This window comes from Cajanus cajan, chromosome 5, assembly GCF_000230855.2.
Source record: "Cajanus cajan strain Asha chromosome 5, NIPB_CcT2T_4, whole genome shotgun sequence".
Classification (NCBI taxonomy): domain Eukaryota; kingdom Viridiplantae; phylum Streptophyta; class Magnoliopsida; order Fabales; family Fabaceae; genus Cajanus; species Cajanus cajan.
The window spans coordinates 7239387-7261299 of NC_138521.1; the positions used below are offsets into that span (position 1 = coordinate 7239387).

General features: G+C 29.9%; 2 protein-coding genes across 2 annotated transcripts; one reads left to right on the forward strand and one right to left on the reverse strand.

Annotated features, from left to right (window-relative positions):
• Positions 1–5261: 5261 nt before the first annotated feature.
• On the forward strand, positions 5262–12817 carry LOC109817509 (uncharacterized). Its single transcript, XM_029275236.2, has 8 exons — positions 5262–5329; positions 8138–8171; positions 8926–8992; positions 9162–9228; positions 9314–9851; positions 10352–10838; positions 11064–11145; positions 12535–12817. Exons 4-8 carry the CDS (start codon positions 9169–9171, stop codon positions 12757–12759), a joined length of 1392 nt encoding a protein of 463 aa, XP_029131069.1. The 5' UTR covers positions 5262–5329; positions 8138–8171; positions 8926–8992; positions 9162–9168; the 3' UTR covers positions 12760–12817.
• Positions 12818–15152: 2335 nt separating this feature from the next.
• On the reverse strand, positions 15153–21545 carry LOC109817508 (alanine aminotransferase 2). The gene is made up of 15 exons (XM_020382770.3): positions 21290–21545; positions 20582–20632; positions 20309–20359; positions 19022–19087; positions 18872–18933; positions 18591–18669; positions 18404–18508; positions 18180–18290; positions 17798–17935; positions 17440–17514; positions 17107–17227; positions 16848–17002; positions 16214–16288; positions 15682–15885; positions 15153–15480 (listed from the first exon to the last, which is right to left on the reverse strand). Exons 1-15 carry the CDS (start codon positions 21455–21457, stop codon positions 15364–15366), a joined length of 1578 nt encoding a protein of 525 aa, XP_020238359.1. The 5' UTR covers positions 21458–21545; the 3' UTR covers positions 15153–15363.
• Positions 21546–21913: the final 368 nt, after the last annotated feature.

Here is a 21913-nt window from a genome sequence, read left to right on the forward strand (position 1 = left end):
TTATTTCAAAAAGTGTTGAATTTTTTACTGATCATTCGGCCCCTTCTAATGTCTTTCTTTTCTCTACAAATATTAATAATTAAATTTTATTATTAAACTCATCAATGTTATATTATTTTTAAATTTGTGTTTTTATTATTCATTAATGTTTTTAATTTACAACGTCTACTTTCTTTTATTATTTATTAATTTCCAACGTTTGCTATTAATTACCCATTATTTTTTTAATCTTTAGACTTATTTAAACCATATTTCTTGAGCCTTTTATAGTGAATCTACTTTTCCGTTGTCAACTCTTTCTCAAATTTCTAAATTTTAAAACTGTTTTTCTCTTACAAATTTTGTTATTGCCTCAGTAAAAGTTGAGAAGAAATTGATAAGTATGGGAGACTTGTGGATTACTGAGTTAAGTATTTGAAGATTGTGTAATTATCTCAGGCCTTGAATAGTTTCTCAGGTGATAATTTGAGTTCGTGGATTTGAGATCGAGTCTTGATTCGTAATTTGACCTACCTACCACAGTATCAAGGACTTAAGGTATGATCTAATCCTAACCACTTTAGGATCTTTAATTTATTAGTTTTTTTTCATTATTAATCTTAATCACTTGATGGCGATGGTACTCTAACGTCCTTAATTTTATCTTGAAATGTTTCCAAAAAAAATTACACTTTGAATTCTAGGATTGTGGTTTTAGTTTCCGATTTGAGAGATTTTGGACATCTCATTTGAGAGTTGTGGCTTTGGGAAAACAGAAACCTTTTTTTAAAAAAAAAAAAAATTAGAGGCAAAAAAAATCTTTTAGTTAAAAATTTGTCTCCTATCTGTTTTGTACATACATGAGTATCCAGGTACATGCAAATTTTATAAATATTTACATATATTTATTGATATCTATTGATATTTGTGAATTTTTAAAAAATTAAAAAAAATATTATAAATAATTTTAAGCTTATATTTGATATTAATTATATTAAAATATTAAAGATAAATAATTGATATTAGTTTTTAAGTTTGCAATTAGTGATAAATTTTAAAAATAATATAAAAAATATAAGATAAAAATATGAATATTTAAGTAATTTTATTTAACGGATACTCACAAGTATAGATATTACAATACTCGCCTTTGTTTTGTTTATAAACGAGGAAAAAAAGACATGTATCTATTACTCGCAAGCATCTATTTAGACTATCCATTTATTATGTGTAGTGGCATGAATATCTACAAGTACAAGTATTTTGACCACAATTTTCAAGGATTAAAGATTTTTATGTTTAATTACAATAATATATTTTTGGATATATAAATATTTTTTACAAAAAATAGCTTTTATTAACATAATTCCATTAGATATATTTATTTACTCAAATCTTATGCAAATATGACATTAAACTATTTTTAAAAATTTTAAATTATTTAAATAAAAAATTCAAAAAAAAGATAAACAAAGAAAAATACTACACAATAAATAAAAAGGATAAAAATATATTATTTCATTTCATTCAAATAATAAAAATAAAAAAGTGTTAACAAATACCATTAAATTGTATATTTTTTTAATAATATTATTAAAATTGACAAGATTAAGAAATAACGACTTTAATAATATTATTAAAATTAATAAATAAATAAATAAAGAGAAAAATATATATATGAGAAAGAGAGTGATGGACAAGGAGAGAGAAAGAGAGGGGTGAGAGTGTTAAAGAGAGAGGGAGAAAGAGAAAGAGTGGGAGTGAGAGGAAGAGGAAGAGAGGAGAACCGAGAGTGAGAGGGACACATATAAAGAGAGAGAGGGAGAAAGAGAAATGGTAGAAAGAGGAAGAGAGAGGGAGTGATGGTGAGAGAGACAATCATTATAGAAAAGTGGAATAAAAATTATTCCTAAAAATTATATTTCTATGAATCTTCTTTTTTAAATAGTTACCAAACATGAGAAACTGGAATTCTTGATTTAAAATTCCCAAGAAAGTAAAATTATTCTTTGTACCAAATGATCCTTAAGGGTAAGAGAATGAATGACATGTAAACAAAAAGGTTTCTAAGTAGAAAAAAAAAGGTAAGAAATAATTTCAAGAAAATTAATAAGAATAAAAAATAAAATAAAAATTAAGAGCTTATAAATTATAAACTACTTTAGTTTAGGCAGAGAATCCAAAATAGGCTACTCGACCTATTTGTCGGTCAACTCGATGCAAGTCATGAATTACAACAGATTGAACTAAAAAGGCTCAAATTTAATTTGGTCGTTTAAATTGATTTCTAAGCCCGACCCTATGTGAGTTATGGATATGATGGATTGGCTCTAAAACTTTAACTTCTTTTGTTAATTTTTTATTTTTCTAAAATTTAAGCTACATCATTATTTTTATTAACATATTTATATTAGTACAATAAATAAAATATAAATAATTAATTTATTCTCTCATTACATTTTAAAAAATTAAAAATTAATAATGTGACAATTGTTCTAATTATTTTTAATATGAAAAAAAAATTATATATATAATATTTCAATCACTTATCATTTCATAAAAAATTGTAGGGAAAAAGCTATCTATATAATATAATATTTAATTATTTGGCCATAAGTTTATAAATTTTATGAACTTATGTCTCCTACTTATTAAACTTTTAGTGATCGGATGACAAAATTAAATAAGGATGGAGAGAGTCCAACCCATTTATGACACAAATTTTATCCTATTGGGTTACAAAAGTTTGCATTTAATTTAGACTTAAAATTTACAATTTATCAAGTGGCTTAGTGCTAGCCTAGCAAGCCCAACCTATTTTTCTAGCTTTAAATTCAAGGTTTGCCCTGAAGCTTAAACTTTAGGCTCAAATACAAAAAAAAAATATTTGTTATTAGTTTTATTAAAGTAAAAGACAACATACATGTTTGTAAAAAAAATTAAAAAAAAATTTAAAAAAAATCAACATATACATATATTATTTAAATAATTAATTATCTTTCACAATTTGTGTTAAGCCTTCATTAGGTCAACCATGCTTCATTTAGGTTATGAAAATAAGTTATAAGCTTTTAAAATAAACTCTTATAAGTTCCTGAATATCTTATTAAGAGACTCTCAAATGTCTCAAACTAATTTTATAAAATTTTATTTAACTTATGTCTCCTACTTATTAAACTTTTAGTAATCACATAGCAAAATTAAATAAGGATACAAAGACTCGAACCCATTTATCACACAAATTTTATCATACCAGATTACAAAAGTTCACATTTAATTTGACTTGAAATTTAGAGTTCAAATCTTATAATTTATTGGGTGAGTTCATGTCAGCCTAGCAAGTATAGCCTATTTTACTAGCTTTAAATTCAAGGTTTGCTCAAGGATAAAGTTGCTAAAAACTTAAACTTTAGGCCCAGATGCAAAAAAGTTATTCGTTATTAGTTTTATTAAAGTAAAAAAGGTAACATACATGTTTGTAAATTAAAAAAAAAAAAAAAAAAACTCAACTTATACATATATTATTTAGATAAATAATTATCTTTCACTATTTGCGTTAAGCCTCCCTTAGGTCAACCATGCTTCCATCATGTTAGATTATGAAAATAAGTTATTACAAAACACACATAGGCCATAAGCTATTATAATTAAAGACCTAGAATTTATAATTGTTGTATTAATTATTTACTTATTTAGATGTTTTAAAAGACTAAATTTTAGCAATTATTTTTTATTAATCAATTCATTAATAGAGGCGTTCATGCATCGATTTGATTTAGATTTTGGGTAAATTAAAGTCTAAAAATCAATTAATTTTAATTGGTTTGATTTGAGTTAAATCAAATTTACCAAAAAAAAAATTATGATGTGAACCAAATCAAACCAATCAACAAGGGGTTGTTTATTTTGGATTAATTGATTTTCTTTAAAAATTATACATTTTTTAAAAATAAAAAAAATACATTATTTTGCCCCAAAATTATAATAAAAACCTATTATTAAAAGAGTGTAAATAACATTTAAGTATAAATAAAAAAAGTAATATAAAAAATATATAATTAAAGTAGTCTAATATTTGAAACTAGAGTATTTCAACATTTAAGAAAGCTAAGGTAACTAGTCCTTCAAATATTACTAAATTATTTAAGTTACAATCATTATCTAAATAATCTTCATACATTCTAATTATAATAAGATCATTATATATTACTAATAAAATCAAATTATTAAGATAATAATAATAATAATTTTAATTAGTTTGATTCTTGGATCATCAGATTTGTAAAATGCAAACTCATAATCTGAACCAATTAAAGTTGGATTTAATTGGTTTTGATCAAATTTGGTCAAAAAATCAAACCAACTTAATTAGTTTTACTCGAATCATTGCTATTATCGAACTTTTTGAATAAAAAACACTCTTATTAATATTGTGTTAAAAATCTATTATTAAAAGATTGTAAATAACATTTAAGTATAAATAAAAAAAAGTAATATAAGAAGTATGAATTTAAAGTAGTCTAATATTTGAAACTAGAGTATTTCAACATTTAAGAAAGTTAAGGTAACTAGTCCTTCAAATATCACTAAATTATTTAAGTTACAATCATTATCTAAATAATCTTCATACATTCTAATTTTAATAAGATCATTATATGTTACTAATAAAATCACATTATTAAGATGATGGTAATAATAATAATAATAATAATAATAATAATAATAATAATAATAATAATAATAATAATAATAATAATAATAATAATTTTAATTAGTTTGATTCTTGGATCATCAGATTTGTAAAATGCAAACCTATAATCTGAACCAAATAAAGTTGGATTTAATTAGTTTTGATCAAATTTGGTCTGATAAAGAAAAGATCAAACCAACTTAATTAGTTTTATTCGAATCATTAGTATTATCGAACTTCTTGAATTAAAAACACTCTTATTAATATTGTATTTTTTTTAAATCCGTGTTTTTATCATATATTTTTAATTACTTTATTTTATTATTCATTAATTTCTTACGTTCACACTTATAATTACTTTTTTTTAATTTAGACTTATTTAAAAAAATATTTCTTTAGCCTGTTACGGTCTGTCGTCAACTCTCCAGTTTTCTTATTTCAAATTTCGAAGTTTTAAGTTTCTCTTTGTATTACTCTTACTAATTTTGTTGTCCCAATAAAAGTTGAGAAGAGCTTGTTAAACATGGGAGACTTGTGCATTACCCAAATAAGTCTTTGAAGATACCTCAATTTGTCTCTCTTGTGATAATTTGAGTTCGTGGATTTGAGATCGGCTTGTGATTCCTAATTTCACCTACCTGCAACAATGTCTAGACTTAGGTAAGATCTAATCCTAACAACTTTTGGGTCTTTTATTTATTACCAATTTTTTCATTTTCAATCTTAATCACTTGATGGCAATGATATTCTGATATCCTTTTTATCTTGAAATGCTTCCAATAAATAAATAAATTAGACCGTGATGTCTAGGATTGCTAGGAGTAATTTGGTAATATTGTGTGATACCATTTTTTTTTTGGCATGTTTTATGCCAAATAACTTCTCTATTCTACTGTTATGATGTTTGGCATAATATTTGATTTGGGTTGTTTTTTTTCTTTTTTTTATTTTTATTTGGGGATTTGTGTTCACCTTGTGGTTTTAGACTTCCAATTTTTAGTTTCATGGTTTTAGTATCTTAATTTTGTAAAATTTGTAATTTTTATCTTATCTTTAAATGTTTATCTGTTGTTACTTTTAAAGTTATAAAATTAATAATGACTTAATATTAAGCTAATGATATGATTTAGTATTTAATAATATTTAAATTAAATTATACTTTTGATCCTATTTTTATTTTATTTATATGATAATTATTATTTTATATGTTGATTTGAATTAATGAAATAAAATTTTAAATAATTTTCAAAAATTTTAAAACTTTGGATACTTGATCTATGCATTAAGAACTTTTAATTTAATAATTGAATTGTTAAAATTTGATATAGAACATGACTTATTGAGTGGAGTAAGTAGATTCCTCCTTGGGATGTCAACGAGGCGAGTACGAATAGTAGCTCATTGTTATCTTTTTTATTGGATAAATATCTGTCTCATACCCATCCCTATACCCATGTGAGTATTCAATGAACAAATACCCGCATATTTTTTCAATATTTGCAGATATCCACAAATACTTACGAGTATTTACTAAAAAATATCTTAAAAATATTCAACAAAACATTTTAATCATACATTTTAATTATTTGTAATAATTTTTTTCTTTTAAAAGTTATAAAAAATCTACATAAAAAAGTTTAAAGAATATAACTAAAATTGAAATAAAACTTGCATAAAAAAGTTTGAAAATTATAAAATTCAAATTCAAATATTCTTCACAATTATACTACTACTAATAATAAGTGAATTTAAAATTTAAATTTTAAATGTTCGACCATATAAATTTAAAGTTCAAATAATAATTATTAAAATAAAATATCTTGATTACACATAAATCAAAATAAAAGATAATAGAATATAATACTTAACTATTATGAGTCTAAACAAAGTTTAAATAAAATCAAATTCATACAAATTCAAATAAAATCAAATTCATATAAATTCAGATAAATTGAATATTAGTAGATATGAGTATTCGCAATACAAATACTATAATACTTCCTATCCTCCCCATTAACATGCAAGTATAATAAATATTGATACATGTTATTTGTAAATATCTATTTACAATATTTATTTTTTATTTGTTATGAATTTTATCCACAAATACTCGTGGGTACAAATTTTTTTTTTTTACATCCTAATCCCTCACATTATATATATATATATATATATATATATATATATATATATATATATATATATATATATATATATATATTCAGTTTCCTTTCTAAACTAATTAACAGTCAATTAATGTATTATTTATTAACTTGCACAGAAATATATAAAGAATACATGAGTGTAAATTTATAGTACTTAAATTTTTTGAGTTTGAACTTGGAAGGCTACCTTTAAGAGCAATGCCTAACATGGGTGGTTCAATTATTTGCTATCCAATTACCCATAGGAGGAATTTCTTTATCCGTTTTTTATGACCACTCACCTGTGCCAAAAATTCTGCCACATCTCAGGCTCTCCTCCATGACTTTTCAGAGTCTCGGGTCCTGCGTTCAATGTCTAACTCTTCTTCAAATTTATTCAATAGGAATAGTCTTTCTATGTATCTCTCTTCAAACAATGCAAGAGGATAAATGGTGGTGTTAGATCCAAAACCATTGACATCAAAAGGAATCTTATTGATACTTTTTTCTTTCTAATAATTTTTTATTATTAACTCAAATTTATTAAAAAACACAAATATTAATAAATCTAATCGGTAAATCAAAGGAGACACTTTAGATCGGATCAAGAGTGTCCAAGTAACTGAGAGGTTATGTAACCCCACTAGACATCTATTCCCATGATTCATCTTAATGATCATGAAGGCATGAAAGAAAATTGTACATATGGCTAAAACTGAGTAGTGCATTTTTGAAGTGACATGAAGTGAAAGGGTGTACTTGTATTTCTGCCTTGGTATAATTTACCTTTCATATATTTATTAGCAGCCAGAAAAATAGTCTATGTTCAAACTAAGCCCTGATGACTGAATAGGTAATTTGTGTTTCTAGGCAACTTGATTTTGTAACTGACTGAGGCGCTACCTTACCAAAAGAAACATAGACATTGAATGAAGTCCTAAGTACGTCTTGCATCATGTATCCCCAAAAAAGACAGGTTTAATTTGCACCTTGCTCATCAGATCAAAATGTGAAACCAAATAACATTTCAATTGCAACTTTGTCCTCAATTTAAGAAGCTATAACACTAGAAGTGATATAACATATTGTACAAACTAGGCCTATGAGAGACATAGGTGCTAGAGTGATACAACTTGATTAACCCAAGAGGGCAAGAGGTAGAAACTAGAGGACTTAGTGAAAAGTTAGTGTAATCAATAAATTAGAGTAGTTACACTAAGAGTATATGTTTTACATTAATTATATTTTGAATTCAATTTCCTGAAATCAAAATTTGGGTGTTGTTTGATTATCATCTAACGATTTTCTGATTTATTGATTATAGATCAGTTGGTCGTGAAGTTCGGTAGTCACAAAAGGTAAGTGTTTTCATTATTTTCTTTTATGGTGCATTTTATATTGTATGTCGTATTCTCATCTTCAATTTTTATTATGAATATAAAGTCTTATTGTGCATGGTTTTGCTCGAGAATATAACATGAATAAAATGATTCTTAGTGATTATAGAAACAAGCCCTGTACGGTATCCTAGTCCGGAACTAAAAAACAGCGGTCGAAATTCACAATCAACACCAACACTAGTGAAGTGGAGATTCCTACCTTTATAAAATAAAATAACGACGACTAAAATACAGGGGAATATTATATTTTTCTAACTATTCTCGTAATACTCAATAAAAATTAAATAAAACAGTGCTTACATTTATTCTTGTAAGAACATAAAAATTATATACAGTATTTTATTTTCTTTACCTTAGGATAATTAATTCTTTCATTTTTACAACAGCATGTTTAAGAACTTTTTTTTTTCTACGTAAGTCAGAGAAAATTACAATAAGATAGAATTAAAATTTGAATCTAATTTTTTTTTTAAGGAACATTTGACACGTACCACATGAACTAATTACTTAAGACAACAATGACAAGAATCTGTGATAGAAGATTGATGTGACAGAGGTAAAAACATAGTTGTATAAAATCATTATGATTAGATAATATGTTTGCATTTTGTAATAACGTTTGGCAATTTTCTTCTTCATTTTGTTAAGTGTGAAAAATAAGGAAACTTGAATTGAATAAAAGTATTATTATTATGTTTGGGATTTTTGGCAGGCCAAAAACTAGTTCTTGTTCTGGAGATAGGAAGGTGTGACACACATTGACAGAAGACAGAAGACAGGTCTGTGTTTTTGGCACCTTGCATGTGAGTCAAGTGATTAGTGTACTTTACTATAGACCTTGGTTCCAACCAAGTCTAACATACTTTTTCCTTGTTCTTCTGTTTCACTGCCTCCACGGTCACTTTCTCCTGACCCACACTCTTCATACATCATATGCAACCACACTAGACACTCAATGGACCTCCCCACCCACAAATTATTCCAATCTCCATCTAAATTGCCACCACCACCTGGGGTAAGAAAATAATCCCACATTTAATAATGTCCTTTGCCTTCAATTCATTTCTCACTATTGTTCTTGTTCACTTTTTGTGACTCAGAAGCCACTCCCTGAGAGCAAAATGAGCTTGTATGGGAAAACCCAAGCCAACCCTTTTGCAGATGACTTCCCTGACCCACTTTGCAAGCTCAACCTGAAGGAAACCTCAGACTTTGTGAAGTCACTGCCAATGCCAAATGCTGAAAACAGAGCACACTCTGTTTCACAACAGAGTAGACTCCTAGAGTCTCCCTCCACTCCTGGGAGACCCCACTTCACCTTCAGCTCTGGCCTTCCAAGAAAGAGCTTCCCTTCAAAATGGGATGATGCTGAGAAATGGCTCATGAGCACCTCTTGCCATGACTCACCTGCTCACAACAACGTCAACAAGGTTTCTGAGCCCCCAAGGTTCAATATCAGGCAACCATGTTTTGATGGCTTCAAGCAGCAACCAATGCATGATTTCTCGGACAAATCCAGGGTCACACATGAAAGGGTGTCCAATGCTGTCCCTGGGGACATCCACTGGCCTTCATCCTTGGACCACCACCATAACACCCTTGGAGCTTTCCATGGTGCTTCAGACATTGTACTAAAAGGTAGGATCGCTGTCTAAACTTCAAAATTTGACTTTATCCCACCTTTATTTCTTTTTCTTTCCAATCTACCCTTTTAGCCATCGTTGTCATGATGTTTCTTTTCCCTTTTTTCTTTATTATATTCTTATTTTCATGGACTTCAATTTTCACTGGCTTTAAATTGTGGGTAGGTTGAATATTAAAAACATCCACAGGTTCATATTTCCTTTCACTCTAAGCTGCTGACTGCTGAGCATGATGGTATCTTGTGCTCATACTCTTCTAAGATCATATATCTCATGTATATAATTTTAAAAGGAGTGAAATTCACAAAATTTTATGATTTCTAATAAAATTTCAGATAATTGTATAGAGTCTGCTTATAAGTGTTATTTAGAGACAATTTTTTTCATCTCATTAGGGGGGTTTGAAATTGAATAACACTATATTAATAATGGACTTTACATTTTACAATTTTGCAAATATGAGTACTCGTTGACATGTAGTGAATTGCAATGCAGATAAGTTCACAGACAACATAGTGCCAATTTTGCCAACTTTAAGGTATTTAGAGCCGGCTAAAGAAGGGTTCTTGTTTAGGAACCAACAAGGTGGTGGTGTGACAATGCAAAATGCTTGCTCAGAAATGGTTCATCATAGAGATATTGGCACTGAGATGACTCCTCTGGGAAGTTCCACAACTTCAAGGTGCCCCACCCCAGTCAAGATTCCATCACCTCCTCGCCACAACACTCCAGCAAGTAAGTCAGGACCATTGGCCTTGTCCAGCACTGCCAGCAATACTCTTGATGTTATTCAGCTGGAGGAGTGCCATTTTTCCAAACTGCAACTAGGATCACAGTATGACTTAGTCGTGCCTTGGAGCTCAAGTGAAGAGGAAGAAATGGAAATATCGAAAAGCTTGAGGCATAATGCTAGCCACATTGCTGATTCAGACTACATAGCTGCTGCATGGGAAGAAGAGGAGAGGACCAAGTGTTGTCTTAGGTAACTCAACTTTTAAAGTTTCAGCTTATGCTTTATTGTATAGCATTCACGTTTCTTCTAACACATTCTCAAAATCATGAATTTGTGAATTAAATAAGGAGTGATACCTGCACAATTTTATAATTTTTAATAAATTTCAGCTATATTAAATAGTATTTTGTTAGTATATCTCACGTAGTATGTATTTATCATCTGATATTGTGGTTATACTTTGAGTTGTTGCAGGTATCAGAGGGAAGAAGCAAAAATCCAAGCTTGGGTAAACCTCCAGAGTGCTAAAGCAGAAGCCCGGTCAAGAAAGCTTGAGGTATTTAATTTGCATTTCATAAATTTTATTTTATATAACAAATTTGTACAATAAGAACTAGTATAAAAATGCTATTCTAAGCCCTATATTTAATAGCACAATATAACTAGTATAAGCCATAGCTGTAATAGCCGTAATTATTGAATGTTTGACCAAATGGCACCAGTTTAACCACTTCTCTTAAATTAAATAATAGTACAAGTTAAACTCCAATCTCGAGATAAGGTCCACTTAAAAGTTTTTTAAGGATAAGTATCCTTTTTGTCCATCTAAAAACACCCAATTTTAATTTTGGTCGTTATAAAAAATATTTTTTAATACCTTTGGTTCTATAATCATATGCTTTACAATGCCAAAACATATTCAATCCATCTTTTAAAATATTTTCTTAGCTGTATCTTTTGCATTGAAATTTGAAATGTGATATTTGTAAGTACAAGATATATCCATTACTGGAACTTTACTCTTTTGAAAGCAGTTTAAACTGATTGTAAGAGCAGATTCCTGTGTAATGCACATGGCTTAGCCTGTTAGCCTGAACACACAGAAACCCAAGACTATGTTCACTATATAGTACTATACTAGTTTTATGCATTAGCTTCTGCTATTAACTTTTGGCTAAAATTGAATGTTTTGCCTTTGCCGGGCATGTTGGTGACCTATTCCTCGAGCCACCCCCAACTCATTCACACCATTATACATTATTTTCTTGACCAGTCCATGGTCCACTTCTCCGTCTTCCTCAATCAAATGAAATCCATAAGTAATAATAACGTTCATAATCATAATATTATATTAAGAAGCACATGTGAGCATTACATTTAGAAATACGTGAGAAATTTGGATAACCTTAGTTGGCTAGAGTTATGTCATTTGTATAATATGTGGACTATTGAAACAACAAAAGAATAGCAATTGAGTTCTGAATGTTTATGCTATATTATGTGAAAAATGTTATTCTTTTTCCCTGTATTATAATTTGGTTTGAGCATCACTCTTCACCTTGCATTGATTCCAAACTTATTAGGATTGATGAGTTTTCATGCGTGAATGTCTTGTTTGGATTGCAACGAAGGCTAGAGCCAAGAAGCACACTTTTGAGACATAATTGGTTAAGAATTTTGACAGCTGGACAATGGATAGTAGATTATTCTAGTACAGACCATAATAATAATATAAAAAAAAACAAATTCCAAAGTTGAAAACTTCTAGGCATATTGTCTTTTTCTTTTTCAGCTTATATTAGTATTATAGGAGTAAACTGTTTCTAAGTTCACATAAGCATTGAAAACATGAATATGTTAAATATTACTATTACAGATTACCAAGCATGTTTATTCAAAATCATGTTATTGAAACTAAGCATGTTTTGTTTAAAATATTTCTTAGGTGAAGATACAGAAGATGAGATCAAACCTCGAAGAGAAGTTGATGAAGAAGATGTCAGTGGTTCACAGGAAAGCTGAGGAGTTGAGGGCAGAAGCTAGACAACAACACTCGGAGCAAATCCAGAAGGCCACTGAACAAGCTCAAAAGATGATTCATAAGCATAACTCACAATTTTCAAGGCCTAGTTCATGTGGATGCTTCCCTTGCAATAATAACCATCATTAACTATGATGTTGATAGGATTTTCTAAGGAGACCTATTAAGAAATTCAGGATAAAAAATACTTCCTTCGCCCTTCTCTATAAGAACTAAATTAGAGGTTTACCTTAATTTATTTTATAAAAACCAATATAAAATGCCTGTTACATTATTTTTTCTATATAAAAATACCTTGGATTATAATTCATTTGTTTAAGTTCAATAAATAATAGGTGAGATGCACTAATGTGGTGGTTTCTTTGAAAGTATATATTTGACCTGCATGGAGAGAATTTTTGGAGCCTTATTTCGTCTCTTCACACACATAAACAGTAATAGTTTATATATGTCATAAATGTAAATTTAATTTTAAAAATATTCAAATAATTACGTGGGTTAAGTACTAGTTATAACTAGTGTCACTAATTCAAGAAATGTTTTTCCAACCAATTATATTGTTAATATCCAAACAAATTACTTCGGTAAGAAATGAGTAAATTACTTTGGTAAGAAATGAGTAGATTGGACTATGTTTCTTATAATTAAGACTAAGAAATTATTCATTTGTTTTACATAAAGGACCATGGATAATATCTTTTTATTTTTATTTTTTAAGAAATTTCAAAAATATTTGTTAGCATTTTCCGTGATTCAAATTCTCCACAATTAAAGAATCCACATATTTATACATTCAGGATCAGATCGAATGCCTCATATTTTATATAAATAAATCTAATTTAAAATATGTGTTCGAAATAATATACCGTCTGATCTTTTATCAAACAGTACCAATTGATGAATGCGTGAACAGAGACAATCCATTCTCCTTAAATATAATAATGGAAAATCGATCACCTAACACTTTCCCTATATAAAAACCAGGAAAAATTTATTTTCCTTTTTAATATTTTTAAGAAGAAAGTATTTTGACAATCAGAGTTTCAGAGCCACTTTGGTAAGTCCAAGCAAAGGTACAGTATATCTAACTCATGAGACAACACTATAGTTCCGAAACCTGAAAATTACAAAGGGAAAGTGATGTGAGTTTTGTTGTTTTATCCGCATGTTCTTATGCTTGTGTCGTTTCGTGTTTGGATTCGGAGCTTGAAAAATACAAAGTTGAGAAGTGAAAAATAAAGGGTATCCATACTTTTTCAGATTTCTCCGTCATGAGGTTACATGAACAGAGTGATTCACTGCCAACCATAAGGTCTATAGTAAACTAGATCTTGTCTCAAATAGGACACATATTCCAATAAGTTATAAGCTCAGATTGAAAAAATTAGAAACATATAAATTAGTTGGTGTATTAAAAATGTTTCATAAAATTAATAAACTACCCGATAAATGTAAAAGGAAATAAAATAAAATATTTTTCATAATAAAAGTGGGAGAATAATGAGACAGACAAATTGATTTTTAAATAAAAAAATATGAAAGTAAATTAATGAAGATAAAAAGAAAAAAAATAAGAGTTTATAAGTTACAAGCTATTTTAATTAATTTATAAAAATAAACTATAAACTCCTAAAATAAATTTATATAAACTCTCATATCAAATAAATTTATTTTGATCAAACTAACTTATAAGTTAGTCAAAACATAAAAGAAACAAGTATACTTTCCACGTACCATTTTGGTAATTAGTGTCATTAGTATAATGATTAAAGAATAATAAATTAATATTGAAATCATGTAAAAAATGCATTAGAAAATTAAACATTGCATTTTTAAATAAATAATTTATGAGAAAAATGATTATACATAAAATATTTTTACCATTTCAAATAAATATAGGATTGTTAAATGGGTTAAGCCTACACTTCTGTTTAAGACCATAAGTTAAAAGGGTTAGGTTGAGGAGAGAAACAAACTAAACGGATCGGTATCAAAATAACCCAACTCATAAATTGGCAGCTCGTGATGAAGGTTGATTGGACTTGCTAGTTGACTCTGTAGACTGAAAAGAGAGAGAAGGGAGAATCTTACAGTATGTTTGGTTCATAAAGGAAAATAAGAAATTAAGAAAAAATGGTCTGAACTAAATTAATAGGCTTTTGAATTTAGGATTAGGGTCCGTTCTTTCCTTCAATTTGGGGAGTATGTGTATATAATAATACTAAAAATTAGTATTTATATTTATTTAAATAGACTACCTTGTTAAGCTAAAGACTTTTTAAATAGTCTAAACTTAACATTTTTAATTAAAGATACTTCTATAAAATTCCTGACCTAGTTAGTTCCTAAAAAAAGCCTAGTCTAAAGGTAGGTTAGGCCACAGCATTATCACATGGCTTAACCCAGTTTAAGAAAATTGACATGACGTTTAACCAAAATTATTAAATAATGTGTTAAAAAAAAGTATGGTATAGGTATTCTTCGAATAAGAAACTAAACAACCATTCTTAAGTCAGCCTTAATTTGGTTGGAAAAAGGTTTATTCAATGAAAAAGAGATAATCAAACTTGCTTTCACGTCTTGCATATTCAAAATGCAACTAAAGTTGAATTAACAACAAATTTATTCTTCCCGAAAACTAAAGGGCCTATTTTCTCTAAGTACAAAATCCATCGTCATATCAAAATGTCAATTGGGTACCCTTAAATTAACTAAAAAAAATTCAAGCAGGACTTAATCACGGAACTCATCCATGAATTTTTCATGGAACTCTGTCAAGCGGGTAACAATGGCCGGAATCTTCTCTTCTTGAGGCAATATTGTGCACCTAAAATGCCATGTGCCAGGAACCTTGCAAAACATAACAATTTATTGAATTTCACAATGCAAAATCAGTTTTTAATTACGACAAGGATGGAAAAAAACGTAACTAAGTTGGAACCAATCATCAATGTTGTTGATCAATCAGTAAATAAATTTATGTCATATGTTAAGTTAAAGAGAAAGGATTATAGATATGATATGCACAAAAAGATTAGTACATAAACTAACCTGTCCAAAACCAGAACCAGGAACAACAACTACTCCTGTGGCATTGAGCAAGTGTTTGCAATAGAAGTTATCAGGTGCTGTATTTGCTTCCTCCGCAGCTTTGATAGCCTTTCCAGGCAGCCGAATTTGGGGAAACAGATACATTGCCCCTTCTGCTCTGTTGCATGTTACACCCTCTAATTTGTTGAATGCATCTTCTAGTGTCTGTTGAGAATAAATCACGAAAGCAAGCAAATAAATAAATAAAATGGTAAAGGTTGTTCTTAGTATAAGTGTGAATGGGTAGTAAAATTTGTAAATATTTTACGGGCTATGGTGGTTAGTTCATAGTGAAGGAGAACCCCTTCAAAATAAACTCTAGTTAAGTGCATGGATATGGACCCCAAAAAAAGTATACCACTATTTGAGCAAATCTAAACTTCCATTGGGGGCAAGGAAGAAGGGAACCTTAAAAATATTCAAAAATCTTGAAACATCGTTAAAATGGTGTTGTTTGTTTTTACTATCTGAAATTATTTCCTAGGTAACTAACCTTTGCACGCCTAGCAAGGGATGCCAAAATATTCCCCTTCTCAGCCATGAATGACTCATATGACTCGTCTCCAACCTGCAGACATCCATTGAAATCATTGAATGTTAAAGTATTAAACTAGAAACGGAATGACAGAAATGAGCTTATATACAAAATTCATATCCTCATAGTAAACAAATAATTCAATTTACAATAATTTAATAACACTGTTAATTGTACAACATTTTGTTTATGTAAATACGAACAGGGCTATCACTGATGACATGCCTTCTTAATTCCCAGGGGATAGAAGGCTCTAGGGGCCTTTATTTTGGTTTAACATGCCAAAGGCATGCGATATCAAAGCTCCAAAATAAGTGGCACAGGGCATTCTATAGAGTGAATGTATCATTGTCATTGATCAATAGAGTTGCAGTTCTGCAAAGAAAATGGCACGATGCTGCAATTAGAGTATCATTCCTTCCAACTAACCATGAATACTCTTTAGTATAAGGGTACTGTTGATATGTTAATTCTACATTGGCATTCTCACCAATCTTTTCATGGTCAGAATTATGTTCAATGTTCTTTTAATTAATCAAGTAAAGAATTATTCTCCAAAAGGATAATTGACTTAAAGATGCAAGGAGTTAACCTTGGGTGGGCTCATGACCAAGCTTGCAAGAATTTGACCAGAGATATTAGAGCAAAGGTTGACAGATGCCATTTTATATATTTGTTCCCTCACTTCTGTAGAAAATCCAGTCACCTCCATATAACCTCCTCGTTTCCCACACTCCCCATGGTAGCCTGAGGACAAAGAGAAAAGCAACTTCCATCAATATGGGTCACTTATATTAGCATATAAGACTATCGGATCTTATTATAATGAATTAATTGTTGTACAAACTTGCCTTTCGAGACTGATTGAAAAGATACTAAGGTGATATCATCCTCACCATATCCCATGGACCGAGTTACCTTCTTGAAAGAGTGAAATTTCTTCTCAGGAACATAGACATTTTCTTGATATACCTTCAAAATGAATTTCATGCATCAGAATAGTATTATGCTTGTAAAATATAATGGTATCATGCCATATAAGCTTCAACAAAACAGTGATCCTGATACTTATTTAGAAAGTTCAGATAGGATGTAGTAACTGACATTTCCAAGGTTCATGAACTGCAACGTGTTTAAAATCAATTTAATTGAGTATCTAAGATTTTCAAGAATAGTCCATTTACCTCATCAGCTAAAAGAACCAAACCTTCTTGCTTGCAAAATTCCACTATATCCCGCTGATTTTCCTCAGAAAGAACCTGGAAGCATGACAAGAAGTCCAAGTTATCAAACTTAATCAACAAAGCTTCACGTTCTAAGCAGTAACCATCCTTCTATATTAAGTACAGCTTAATTAAACCCTTGAATAAGCTTTCATCACATGAGAGATTACAACATAAATTTGACCATAAAACTCAAGAAATAAACTAAAAGTAATTGAAATAAACTAAAACAAACTTGTAGGAATCATAAGTCATTTTGATTAACCCAGATATGCTTTTCAAAATATCCCCCAAAACTACATAGTTTTCTGCAGCTCACCTGCCCTGTTGGATTGCCAGGATTTATAACAACTAAAGCTCTAACATGGATGCCCTTTGACTTGGCAGCATCCAATTGCTTCTTGAGTTCAGGTATTTCCAATCCCCAACCTGTAGCTTCTTCTAAATAATAAGGTACCTATAGAAAAAATATTGAAGTTAAGCTGATACTCCAACCAAAGTATTATAACAAGATAGTTCGTATTCAAAGTTTCAAGTGATTGCAAAACAATCATGCACAAAATTATGTCAACATATATATAGACCATTTTTCTTATTATTCCTTTCAAAGATGCCACATAGCCTAAAAAAATCATCAAAACGGAGTGCATCTAAATAGCAACCAAATTAAATTATGCATTCTTCAATTGTATTGAGATTACCAGGTTGCCACCATGGAGGGTAATTGAGGCTGAGTACAGAGGGTACTGTGGAATGGGACACAGAATACCATCATTTTCCGATCTAATGAGTAATTGCATCATATTATGGACCTGAATACATAGAAAGTGGTTTTTAAAACCTATTCAAATTTTAAATGAAACAAACCACTACAGATTTGTCATTTAAACCGAAAAGAAACTATCAAAGGCAAAGCAGAACATACTGCAGGGCTTGCACCATCTGTCATGAAAATATCATCAGGATTGGCAGGAAAACCATCACGCTCTGAAATTCCAGCAGCTATTGTATCACGCAAGCCCTTGACACCCTGACATGGAAATAAGAACAATTTCATGGCCATTCCTGTGTATCGAAAAGAAATCAACCAAATTTGATAACCCAATCAATACCTGACTATGGCTATAGGCACCGGTAGCTCTCCCAGGAATCTGATCCACAATCTGCCAAGCTCGCTCTATTGCATCAGCACTGCAATATGCCCAAAGGGAAGCTTAGTCCAAAGCATCAGTAACAAAAGAACTTTTATTTAGTTCCACAGGATAGACTACAACATTGTAAAACCAAATTAAAAATATAATTGACACATTCAAATTCAATTTGCATCCTTTCATTCAAATTCAAACTTTTATGTCAGGGAAGTCTATTATACACTTTTTTTTTATCATGGTACCTGAACAAACCCTGTGTTTCACTTTTGTCCAATATAGTTGGATGGTCACATAATGCAAGAACCTGACAAAGATGAGATGGTCATAATAAGCATTGCTTAATTTGTATTCTGCTATATTCACTACGTAGAACACAATTATAAAAGGCAAACCTCTCGGAAAAAAGTTATTGGAGCCTGGCCAAGAGACTGAGGATTTCCAATGTTGCAGTAAAGTATCTATTTTCAGATAAAAGAAGAGTGAGGGGAAAAAAGAAAACAAAAGTAGAATAACAGCTTCATGAAGTAGAAGTGCAGTATGTCACATGCAATATATTTGTCCAACCTTGAAGGTGGCAAGTGAAATTACAGATAGACCACCCCCAGAGGGTGGGGAGATTTTGAAATTAAAGAAAAAAACGTGCATTTATATTTATCACTTGTTATAAAAAAAAAGGGTTCTTAAGCCAGAATGATTAAAATCTATCCTACAGAATTGGTTCATTTTGTTGGTAAGTTCTGCAAACAAATCCCCAAGAAAGATTCCTTGTTCCAATTACAAACTGTCTTATTACTTAAAGAGATGAAGAATAGCAGCATGTCCAAGCTAAGTTAAAATGTTAATGATTCAATAGCTAACTCATGCAACTACTTTTATGTATTTATATTACCTCATAATTAATTCATTTGATCCAAAGAATTAAGAGTATGGACAAATAATTAATCATAGAAGGACAGCCTTGGCACAACAACTGGAGTTGCCACCATGTGATGCGGAGTTCAAGTAGTAGAATCAACCTATTACAAGAACAAGTATATACTTGCACAATGGGTTCAACTAGGGGTGGAAAAAGAATCCATTTATCCATCATTCATCCACAAGTAAATTCGTTTGTTCATTACAATAAAAATAAATAATGGATTGGATTCAATCCATCCACTCAATTTTATTAGTGATCTATCCACTACTTTTTTAAAATCCATTTGACTACAATAAGATGTTTATTGAATTGAGATTTTAAAAGACTATTTTGATATAAAAAAGAGTCTTGTGAATTTTAAAAGACTATATAAGAATGTAATTATTTATAAAGAAAGAATAGACAATAAAAAAATTTCAAAACATTATTTTCATGGATGGATTGGATATCTATCCATCAAAAAATTGCTAATGGATGGATTGAATTTTTTTTCTTTAAATAGATTGGATGGATTGGATTTTTACACGAATTTATAATGGATCAATATAGATTAATAGAATATTTATATCTGATCCATTATGATCTATCTAAAAAATTATATGATCCATTCATTTGTCACCCCTAGGTTCAACCCTTACATGAACACTGTGCATATGGGAGTTTATAGCACCATGAGGCTGCCTTTTAGATGTAATCCTGAGAATTAAAAACCCAGCTAGTTCTACTCCAGTAGATGTTAAGTTGAAAAAAAAAAAAATACCTCATCAAATGGATGAGCACCAGGATTGGCCTGTAAATCCTTTTGCAAATTCTGCAACATTAAGGCATTTTTAGCCGTGAGTATTACAACAATTGACCATGGAAAATTATGAAGTGATCAATTTCAAGTTATATTTCAGTAAAAGCTGTACTGTTAATTTAGTGTCAAAAGAGCACTAAAAGGTAAACATTGTATCTATCTTGGAATAAACCAAGACAATACCAATTATTCCATGAACGACCTGACTCCATATGTACAACCAAATCACAGTACCTGCGCAAGTGTGACAACTTCTCCCCTAACAGCATACTCACATTTCAGAACCTAGACAACAAAAAAAACGTAGTTTCAAATCAGCAACAAAGTATACAAATTGGTGACATCATAACCAACTTAGCTGAAGAAAAAAAAATTAGTGGGACAAATATTCAGGCATACAATCACACTTTATAAACAAATAAAACACTTCTTCTACAAGCAAGAAAAATCCATTAAATAGCCTAAACCATCCAACCATGTTAAATTAGCCTCAATTGGAAGCATGACCCTAATAAGACACATCCCTTTTGCAACTATTCATTCCACTAGTCCCAGGGTTTAAAACAATTACGAAGCAAAACCAATTGAGTACAATATTATAAAAATGAGCTATTACTCGGTCATCAGTCTCACCACTAGACAGAAAGCAACGGAGAATAAAGATCAGAGTCAAACCCTAGTCACAGATCAACAATAATAATAATTACTTAATCAGCAGTCCTTACCCAAAACAGCAATAATTTAATCAAAGGTTGATCCCTTGACAAATAACCACGTTACCCTTTTATTAACATAAACTAAGAAAGAAGAAAGCAACATGAACTCAACATCACACATGCCCGGATGAGAAAAAAAAAATGAAATAGAAGAAAGGTTGCAACTTTAGGAGACCCAGAAGCAAAAAAAGGAAAAAGAACAAGGCGGGTGGCAGCGGAGAGAAACCTTGGGGTTGATGTTGTGAGCGGTGACAGGGAAAGGGGAATCAGAAGCCATGGAAGAGAAGGGGCGAGAGAGAGAAGAAGAGAGGGGAGGGGGATTGTGATGATGATGGCGAAGAAGAAGTGAACGGTTGAAAAGGTGCCTGAATCTGTCAGCTGCGGATTTCCGCATCGTAAGGGTTATATATAAAGTGGAGAAGAGGTTGGATGGTATGAGATGCAATGTTGAAAAATGAAAAGAGAACGCGTGTGTGTGCGTGTGTATCTATATTCTATATTCTAGAAACTAGAAAAGAAACAATGTTAACACTTAAGACAATGTGTTTGTGTCTTGTTCTTCTACAGTAATAGTCTTGCTTGGAGATTAGAAAACTGAACTTTCCGCCTCTATATTATTACCAGCCGCCCACTGTACACAATTTATTCTCTTACTCATTACACCAACCATACTTTTTCCAATTTTTCCAAGATTGCACTCTTTTTTTTTCAACCTTTATGGAGTATTAATATTTTCTTTCACCATACTTGTCAGCAAAAAAAAAGTGATTAAAAAAAGGAAATCTCATTTAGAGATTATAAAATATAAAAAACTTTGACAAAAATTAATTATATAAATATTTCACATCAA